The 10067-nt window shown below is 39.7% G+C and overlaps 1 protein-coding gene across 1 annotated transcript in view; it reads right to left on the reverse strand.

Moving 5' to 3' along the window:
* The window catches only part of SORCS1 (sortilin related VPS10 domain containing receptor 1), a 555760-nt gene that overhangs the window by 89384 nt on the left and 456309 nt on the right, over positions 1-10067 (reverse strand). The window contains exons 11-16 of the mRNA XM_023738816.1: positions 8117-8219; positions 7795-7871; positions 5635-5726; positions 4189-4296; positions 2371-2488; positions 1116-1246 (exon numbers count right to left, since the gene is read on the reverse strand). Of these exons, the coding sequence (XP_023594584.1) occupies positions 1116-1246; positions 2371-2488; positions 4189-4296; positions 5635-5726; positions 7795-7871; positions 8117-8219 (629 nt within the window). The remainder of the gene's footprint in view (positions 1-1115; positions 1247-2370; positions 2489-4188; positions 4297-5634; positions 5727-7794; positions 7872-8116; positions 8220-10067) is intronic.

Consider the following 10067-nt stretch of genomic DNA (forward strand, 5'->3'; position numbering starts at 1 on the left):
CAGGCCTTCCCAGTACTATTTATTCAGAGCTGGTTTTCATGGGTCTATTGTGAGAGAAGACTTACTTTTTCTCAGCTATTTGGTATGTGTATACACAGCATCTCATCTCAATCACTGATATTTTCATGACAAGATACTTGACCTGGGATTGCTACAGTGTTAGAAATAAATGATCATATTGTTAAAGGAATGACTTTGGTTCTTATGCTGGTCAAGTTTCAATTGTTTAACATTTACATACATATTTAGCAATTGCTTTCTCTAAACTAAAAATATATAAGTAAAATAAATAAAGAAAGAAAGAAGAAAGAAGGCGTGGGGGAAGGAACAGGAAATTAGATTGAAACAACCAAGGCAGTTACTACCTACTAGGCCTCAATAATTTATCAACCTCACCTGAACCCTAAAAACTGTCCTAGAATAACGCATGGACATTGTAAACCCTACAAGCCAGCTTTCTGCTTAGTAAATGCCACAGGAAGAACACTATGGCACTCCTGAGTTTAGTTTAGCCTCCTTAGTCCTGGTGGAGAGTGCAATCTCCTTCACCACTACACTCACAGTCATAGATTCGCAAGGCCATTGAATTCATCCTGGCACTGGACTCAGATTTGTCTTCCACATGTTTCATGAACAATAGTCAGCTGACCACTACTTGAAAACTCTCAGCAACATAAAATCTGCTGTCTTACAAGGCTACTGCTCCACTGCTGGGTATCCTAGTTTCTAGAAAGTTTTTATCTTGAGCACAACTATACTGGCTTCATAAAATGTCCACTTATTATTTTCAGGGTTGCCATCCGAAACAACACAGAGTGGATGTGGCCTTTGTTTTTTTTTCCTGAGATGTCACCAAATGTGTGAAAATAATTACTAGCCACCTATTAAATCCTTCTTAAGTTTAAAGAAACTATTGGTTTTCCCGTATACACATGCACATAGCTTGTAAGCCTTGATGTTCTCAAAAAGTAACTTCACAAAAACAAAACAAAAAGAAAATGAGGTTTGTCACTTAGCTCTCTGCACGTAACTATTATTTTCAAATCTAAGTTTTCATTGGGGCTCACATGGATTGGACATACTGAACAACTCAAGGGTTAATAGTGCAAGCTCACCAGTCAAAATCGGCCTCTGTGCAGACACAGGGTTCAGATTCCATAGCTCCTGCATATTTTCCTTGCATACATTTCCGCTCTGATTTCCGCTTCTTATATATCCTTTTTGCTCCCATGATGCATGCCTCCCCCTGTAAGGAGACAAGGATCACACACAATTGGGTGGACATCTTGGGCCTTCCCTGCTCTACATCAGCCAGTTTAGGAAGATGTTCTCAAACTTCACGTAATCTAGACACTGGCAGTCTGCTCGTCTACCAGACATTCCAGGGAACTAAAGTCAGTGCTTTCTCCACAAAATGAATAAAAGCTCTGAATATCACAATGCGTGTGCATCCCAAAGGGGGAAATATCAGCAATGTAAATGAGCGATCATTTTATTGCGGAGCCACTGAATAGAGTGGGCGTTTCTAACTGATGCAGCCCTGCTATCAAATACAACATCTTTTGTTGTGCTGGAAGGATCAGAGTTCTGTTTAATCTACTTTAAACTATCTTCCTTGAGCAAACTCACTCTAACTGGTTCCATAACACATTTGCATGTAAATATATTACTTAATCTAGGTTCAGGGTATATGATATTTCACTGCCTGAATATGGTGGTAGCTTTGAAGCAAGAACTTCTGCCATGTCCTTTGAGAAGCCCGCGGGATGACTTCTGCCTGAGGAAATCAAAGGAGAGATGCTTTCAACGCAGCATTTTGATATGAGCTGAATAGCTGAGGGGCCGGGGGAGGGACAGTTTCCTATGAATAATTCTGCATTCTTGTACCACGAGTACCCTGGCAGGAGGCAAGAAGCATTACCTAAGCCCAGGGACGTACAGCAGGGGGGAGGATGGGTTTCTTTGGCATGGCTCACCCAGCGTAATTCTGTTATTTTATGTCTCTGTTTGCACTGCTAGATAAAATTGAAGATCCTTTCCTCACTCCCGCCCCCACCCTCCAACCATATGACATGCTCAGATGAATTATGTTTGGATCTCGGTGCTGAGTTGGTATTTCATTTTGAGTTGTAAGTCTAAGCCAGCACATTTGAATTTTATCTCATTATATCCTAGCACAATAAAAACAGAAATGACTTCAAAACAAGCTATAAATGTTGAGCTGCTTCCCTCCTGTGAACACAAAACACATCAGGAAGCACTAGATGGGCATTTTGGTCTAGAGAACCCCAATTCCTATATCTTTATGACTTTCTTCCCCCCAAATCCCCATGCCTCCCGCCCAGAGCTCAACACCAGCTCTCCTCCTACCTGGCTATGCAGCTGCCAGGGTCTGTAGTCCTCCTCGGCACACCGTCTATCAAAAATGGACTTGTAGTCCACTTTGACCAGCTGCCATTCAGAGCGATGGCTGAAGTGTCCAAACACTCTGCAGAGCCCATGATGATAAAAAATAATCACAATAATAACAATACCAACAGTAATAACGAGAGCTATCTAACCTTTGCTGAGTGTTTACTGTGAGCTTGGCACAATGCTAAGCACAATACATGGATCATATGATGTAATCCTCCAAACACACTTATGAGGTGGGTACTATTATTGGCTCCACTTCACAAATGGGAAACTGGAGGCTTAAAGTGAGTTTTGCTAACATGCAAAAACCAAATTCACGTCACTAATAACTCGTGGAGTCGTCCCACACAATTAGAGGGCACTTCTATACACTGCACAAAAAGAATGGTTCAGAAAAAATTACAAATGCTTCATTCTAGGTGGTCCAGGATTATACTTCTAAGGTTCTATTGCTAATGGACATGGTTGCCATAGTTTTCATGATATTTGACTTCCCACCAGTTCCTAGGGAAAGTAGGCAACCCTGCTAAGTGGTTATAGTCATTTCTTACACTTGGCCTTCTACTCTCTTTACACAGAGAGACTTAAGTATTTCATGAGGTGTTTGAAATCATTAATTGTAGGTGTGGCTAAAAGCCACAAAGTAGCCTTTTTGGTTAGCTCTTTTTAAACCTGTGTTTTGCAAATATAAAAATTAGATAAATCCAAGTTCTGGAAGAAATTACCATCTAGCTCTAGCAATGTTAACCATGAGCAAAAGTAGCTACTAAGTATATTAACTTTTTGTTGTTGTTTTCTACCATTTAAAAAAAGATGGAGGAGAAATAAAAACCATGGAAAATGTGTCAACTATCCACTTTGATTTTGAAATTTTCATTGATGACAGGATCAAGTACTTTAAAACCTTCCCTCTCTGTCTTCCACATCCAAGTTCCCAGGGGCAAGGAAAATCACAGTTTCATATTTCAAATACAAGGGCCATATTTTGAAACCCCCAGGCAACAGAGTCATTAATCAAGTCTTTCACAAATTAATGATCATCGCTTTCCAGACAAGATGAAGCAGAAATTCAATTTCACAAGAACAGATTGTTCTTGTGGTTTTCCTAATATGCCTCACAACTGGGTTAGCTAAAGAGCCAGGGACAAATAAAATCCTTTGCGTGCTTTTGATCAAGCTCTGTGTTCTGTTAAAGTGAAATCATTCTTACACATCTGTGACTTTATGTGTATCTAGATTATTATTAAGATTTTAAATTTATAGCATTATTTTGTTTTTAAAAAATCACTTCTAATTTCCTCAAGACCATTTAGTTTAGAAATAAAAGCGTTTTACCCTTCTGCTGACACCCCTCAATTTGGGTTCTGCTAATAACTAGCAAGGGGTCCCTGGGTGGCTCAAACTGTTAGCATACTTGGCTGCTAACCAAAAGGTTGGCAGTTGGAGTCCACCCAGAGATGCCTTAGAAGAAAGGCCTACTTCCAAAATCACAGCCATTGAAAGTCCTTTAGAGCACAGTTCTACTTTGATACACATGAGGCCACCATGAGTTGGAGTTAACTCAATGACAACTTGTTTTTTTTTTTTTTAATAACTAGCAAAGAGCCAAGAAAATGGCTGTCTACATATTTCTTCTTTGCTGGAGAATCTTGTCAGATGCACTGACTTTGCTAACAACTTCAAATCTAACAGCAGAAAATCAAACAGGCTTAGCTACAAGACATTTTTCTGGATTTACTCTTGTTTATGAAGACATCATAGTTTTCCACTTACGTCATGATTAGAGTCTCTTCCCCAGGCTCACCCAGAACCCCATCCACAAAAAGTGGAATAGATGTGAAACTGTATTTGCTCCAAGATCTCCCTTCATCAAAACTCAACCTAATGACAGAAAAAATAAGTCACTGAATCTCAAAAGGGGGGGGGGGGACAAAATAAAAAAACTCTTTCAAAGGACAAACACTATCAACCAGGAGAGAATACATTATAAAAGCACCTGAGACATTGTCAAAGTGAGCCTTTCCATATGACTGTGTTCCTCATTATATCAGAAGGTAGAAATATAGTTGGCCAAGCAATTTGGGACTCAGGTGTGTTAAAACAGCAGTAAGGGGAGAGCGTCATGAAATGAGACTAATACTAAGCCTGAGATAGAATTTTTTTTAATTTGGATATTTTCTCAGATCATAGATCCCAACGTGACCCTCGCCAAAATCTCAATCTAGTAGCAAGCAGCACGGTGCTCCTGCAGAGCGATGTCCTTACGAGGTTTACTTAGATGCACTGCAATCAGTCCACCTCTAAGTGACCAAACCCTAAGCAGCATCCTTCTGACATTGTTACAAATCCTGGTCGACCTCATTGAATGGATGGGTACAGAAGGACGGGCTCTTGACAGCAAGAGGAGAGAAGTCTGCAGTGCTGATGGTCACAAAGACATTTCCCTTTGCTCTTTCTCTTTGGATGCCTCCCTCCAAACTAAGTCTTTGTTTCGCTTACTTCTGCATTCCCTTTCCTAAACTGAAGTCATGATGCTCTAGTTGCAGCTTTGCAGGCATCACTGAAGTAACTAACAGTGGGAGGAACAGCAGGCTTTTGACTTCAAACAAGCTAGCCCATGGAGAGAGCCCCCCTTCAAAAACAGATGAAGGAGCCTATTGGAAATCCCCCTGGAAGTGAGGCTTTGCATGTCTACCTGTGAAACACCAACAGGCTGACCTGCAGAATGTCACCCCAAAAGAGGCAGGATCAGGAGAAATGAGATAGGAGCAGAAGTGTCAGGAACTGCTATCCTTGAATGGAATGCACATAATGAACACAAATATTAAACCCCAGGAGATGTTATTTGCAAAGGTGACTGCAAGAAGTTAAACTAATCAGAGACCGCACCTGAGAGGGAACATATTTATCCATGATTGTGCTGGAAGAATAGAGCTGCTAGGAGGGAGTTATCATATCTGAAAACTGTAATGCAATTTCTCTCCGACAGACAGACCCTTTAATTTGTTTTTAATTTTACGTATTTCTCTCTCTCTCTCTTTTGTAAAAATGCAGGCAACAATCTTATTTTAACAGAGTGAAGGTGTGAACTATGTTCAGTAGACCTTGGCATTTTACTACAAGCACAGTCACACTTTGTCTGCAGATGCCTGACTCCTAGATTGGTCTGAGCAGTGTGGAACATCAGGTGTACGACTGACGGGCAGCAGGTGCCATTACCAGAGATGTCGAATGGGGAGAGAAGTGTGTTTCATAGCAACCAGGACTCCACCTTGATCTAGGTACAAAACACTGTGCTCTTCTTCAAATATCTGGAACAGGAAAACACATACATGCAGACACACATCCACATCCACACACAACCAGATTTCAGAGAATCAGTCTTCATATAAGGTGAAAAATCCCTCCCACCATAGAAATAACCACCCATTGACATCTAGTCGGTTCTGACTCATAGTGACCCTATAGAACTACGGAACAGAGCAGAACTACTCTATAGGGTTTCTGAGGCTATAAATCTTTACAGAAGCAGACTACCATATCTTTCTCCTGCAGAGCAACTGGTGGGTTTGAACCGCTGACCTTTCGGTTGGCTGCCAAGTGCTTAACCACTGCACCACCAGGGCTCCTTACGGTAGCAGTAGGTTTCCCTAACTTTTGAGAAAACAGTTATGTAACAATGCTTCCCAAGGTGGGGTACATGAATCACTAGTGTTACATAATATGATCTATGTGTGACATAAGGAAATTTAAAATAAATTAGGAGTTACATATACGTGTTTATATTCCTTTCTTTTTAAGGTAAGTTCTATAGTTACCATTTCTGATGATTTCAGAATATCGGGTAACCGTCATATATGATACATATTTAGATGGGAGGAAACTTAGAGATAATTTACTCCAATGTTCTCATCTCTACAGATGAGAAAATGAAGGTTTAGAGAGATGTGGTGACTTGCCTGAGACTGAGGGAGCTGAGACTTGCACCATTATAGTGTCCTTTCCAGACCTAATTGTTTTAAAATATTTCCAAGTATTATCAAATTAAGGTGTCCTTGTTCAATTCAGAGATGCTCTAGTTACAAGGCAGTCAGAAGGTAGTTATGATGAAAATGGAATCCTTATCTTTTAGCACACATATCCTCAGATCTTTCTCCAAATGTGGAGAAGCCAACTTGAAGTCAAATGGAGACAAGCTGGAAACAATCTCTAAATTCTCTCCAATAAGATGCACACTACTTTCTCACCCTCACTCTGCTAGTACAGCCTTATCTGCAGTCACACTGTAGACATAATTTCCTTCCCGTGTTTAGGGTGTTTACAGTCCACCCCAGGATTACAGAAGTAGAGACTTCCAGACTCTTTGCCTTGTTTGGGGTGTTAGGAGGAAGAGAAGGGGATCCAGGCTCTCTAAGTATTCTCCAGAGGAAGCTTGCTTCGAATAGTCCATGTTCCTACATTACCTCCAAGATCAACTGCTCCAGGGTTTCTTAAGCCAATTTCTTCCCTATCCTGTTACCCTCAAAACATAAGAATTTCAGCGAGGATCTATGAAGGGCCTGAAACCAGGAAACGGCAGCTGGACCATAACAGGGACATCTCTGCCTAAAAGTTAAAGCAGTGTGTTCTCATTGCTAAGTGTGATTACCTGTGCATTAGAATTCAATTTATACTGCTAGTTATTGTACGATAATTAAACGTCAGTGGGTTATTAAAACATACTTATTGAAGTGTAAAAACCATGCATTAGGTACATATCTTGTTATGATTGCTAAACCTCATTAAATGCCTGGCTTATCTAATTTTCATTCAGAAGAAAGATAAAAGGCATTTCAGCTAAACACATTGGTTTAAAGTCATTTCATTTCTATTTTCCCTAACATATGTATCCTGATGGTTATTACTCTGCCTTTTGCACATGAGATTTAAAAATCTAAGAACACCACCTGGGTAATGGCTAATTCAATATCACTGCATTCCTCTCCATTGTGACTTCAAGGCAAGGGGAATTTATGGAGGCAACTCAGCATTAGGTATACAATCTACCCTTCAGGCTCCACGTTCCCTACATGAAAAACCCATTGAACTTCTGGTTTTCTTTTATGAGAAAAATTCAGAGTTAGTCTGGTTTCCTTGTCATTTATAAACTTTCTTACATATAGTCTCTGAATAACGGATATCTTTATTAAAAATAAAAATCAAATGCATAAATATTTGCTCAACTCAAAGGCTTAAGACTTTCATAAAAGAAGAAACTAAACACATTTGCAGGCTTTAGGATTTACGTGTAGTGTTGCTGAATAATTCCCCGGTATTGAACCAAGTTGGACAATTATTCTGCCACTTTAACTGCAGCAACTTGGCCCAGTACTTTCTTACCTGCCTCCAAGTGTTTCCCGCATCGGAAGAGACAAACATGCTGATGTCACTGTCTGACAATTCAGAGCCTATGTTACCTAAGAAAAGAACACATCACCATTAGTGAGGGGAACTTTCTGCAAAAGCTGGTTTGTGTTTCCTGAGATGGATTTAGATTGCAAACATATCTGAGCAGGGATTTTCAGCATTCTTGCTTCAGGATCAACGGTTTAGGTGCCTTTCAGAAATAATTTTAACTTGCTCATTAAGTTCCAAGCACGGATATCTAGCTTCTTCAAATAAACCCCATTTACAACAGCAAACAAATCAGCAAGCTTCTTACCTGAAGCCACTATGATGCTCGGAGCTGTGTCTCGACTCGCAATGATCCCTGATGTGTAGGGATTCTCAGAGACTTTCAGGTGAAGGTGTAGTGAGCAGTAGGGCTGAGAAGAGGAGAAATGAGTATCATAAAAAGACAAACTCTTAATTGACATTGAAAGCCCAGATCCAGAGCATGCATGCATTCATCCATCCATCCATCCATCCATCCATCCATCTATCCTTATTCCCCAAATATCTAGTTTCCTCTAAGTGTAAGACAGTTACCAAGTTGGTAAAAGAGAGAGCATCTTCATTTTAGGTCTAATCTATTGACTTAATCGTCATTTAGTCATTCAACATTTAGCACCTTTTCTGTATAACTTATACAGGTAAGTTTTATGTAGCTTATGGAAAAGTTCCAATGACTAAAATTTGGTCTCTGCTATTATAGACTTTACAATCAAAATAGAGGACATTAGATATTTCTATTGATCACCATAAAATGAGAATATTTGAGCAGCCATAAAATTGATGCAGATAAAATACTATGATATTCTAGAGGGTGAAGAGACAATGTCCAACTTTGGATCAGGGAAGACTTCAGGTAGAAAGTAGTACCTGAGTCAAAGATTGTTAAGATATGAAACACAGGTAAGATGTTCAGAAGGCTAAAGGGCATTTCAGACTTGGGGAATATGAATAGCAGAGAAAAGGAAGCAGAAGGGTTGAACAGTACAGTGTATGCAGGTGAGACCGAGGAGGAGAAATGGGAGGTGAGGTCAGGAAAAATAGTTGGGCCAGGCTGGGAGGACTTTGAAGAATTTAGCTGGTGTCTGAGTCACCCTCTATTATGACACCTTGGTAGTGTCAGTTGTAGAGAAGGAGCTGTATGACATATGAAACTGTCCTAATATTCACCCAACAATCCACATTGTGTCTGTACCAGGATACTGTCAGTGTCAGTATTATTCAATGTAAAAGTCATCCTTGTAGGCAAAATGCAGTAGTAATAATTTAAATGAAAATTTAAGGGACTTGTTTATTTGTGCATAAAAACCTTGATCAAATTCTCTGATTAAGGTATCAACAGTTTTTTAAAAAAAGGATAATAAATCTTATACAAATTTGCTTTAAAATAGTTTTTGTACTGATTTGTCAAAAAATACGAGTTTGTGTTTGAACCCATATTTTTTTCATCTCTCAGGAAGATTACTTTCTAAGCTTATTGACTTGGGTTTTTGGAATCACCAATGTATCTCTGTTATTGCTTTTATTCTGCTCTGTAAGTCTCAGCCAGCAGATATTCAGAGAGCTACAGATACAATGATTAAATTTATATAGGATAGAGTAAATTACAAACTAAAAAATGAAACTCAGGAATAAAAGCAGCCAAAACACTGGTGAAATAAAACAGCAGATCACAATAGGTTCTCTTCTCACTGCCAACAGAGAGATTGTAAGAATTTCCTGGAAAAATAATAGCAATAAAATTTCAGGTAAAGCTTCAAAAAAGATATTTTCACTTTATAATATTCTGTAACAGTAAGGAAGACAGCTCCTGTAACAAGAAAGAATCACACTCAAATACCTGCCTTCTTCTTGCCCAAGAGAAAGACTAGAACGGGTATTATTTTATGTTGCACAGGTCCCAGGACAGTATTGCAACACTCTGATGGATGCTAAGACATAATTAGGCAGAAGTGCCAAAACACCCCAGATACCCTTTTAGCTCAGTGGTGAAGTCACTTCTGAGGTTCACCATTCAGCCGGGGACTGGCCAGCCCCATAAAACAAAACGGGACTAATGAGGCACAGCAGTCCAGGCACAAGGACTAGAAGGCAGGAGGGGACAGAAAAGCCGGTGATAGGGAACCCAAGGTTGAGTTAAGGACAGTGTTGACGTGTAGTGGGGTTGTTAACCATTGTCATAGGGCAACATGCGTACTGTTTAATGAGAAACTATTTTGTTC

The sequence above is a fragment of the Trichechus manatus genome, unplaced genomic scaffold, assembly GCF_000243295.1.
Source record: "Trichechus manatus latirostris isolate Lorelei unplaced genomic scaffold, TriManLat1.0 scaffold00007, whole genome shotgun sequence".
NCBI lineage: Eukaryota > Metazoa > Chordata > Mammalia > Sirenia > Trichechidae > Trichechus > Trichechus manatus.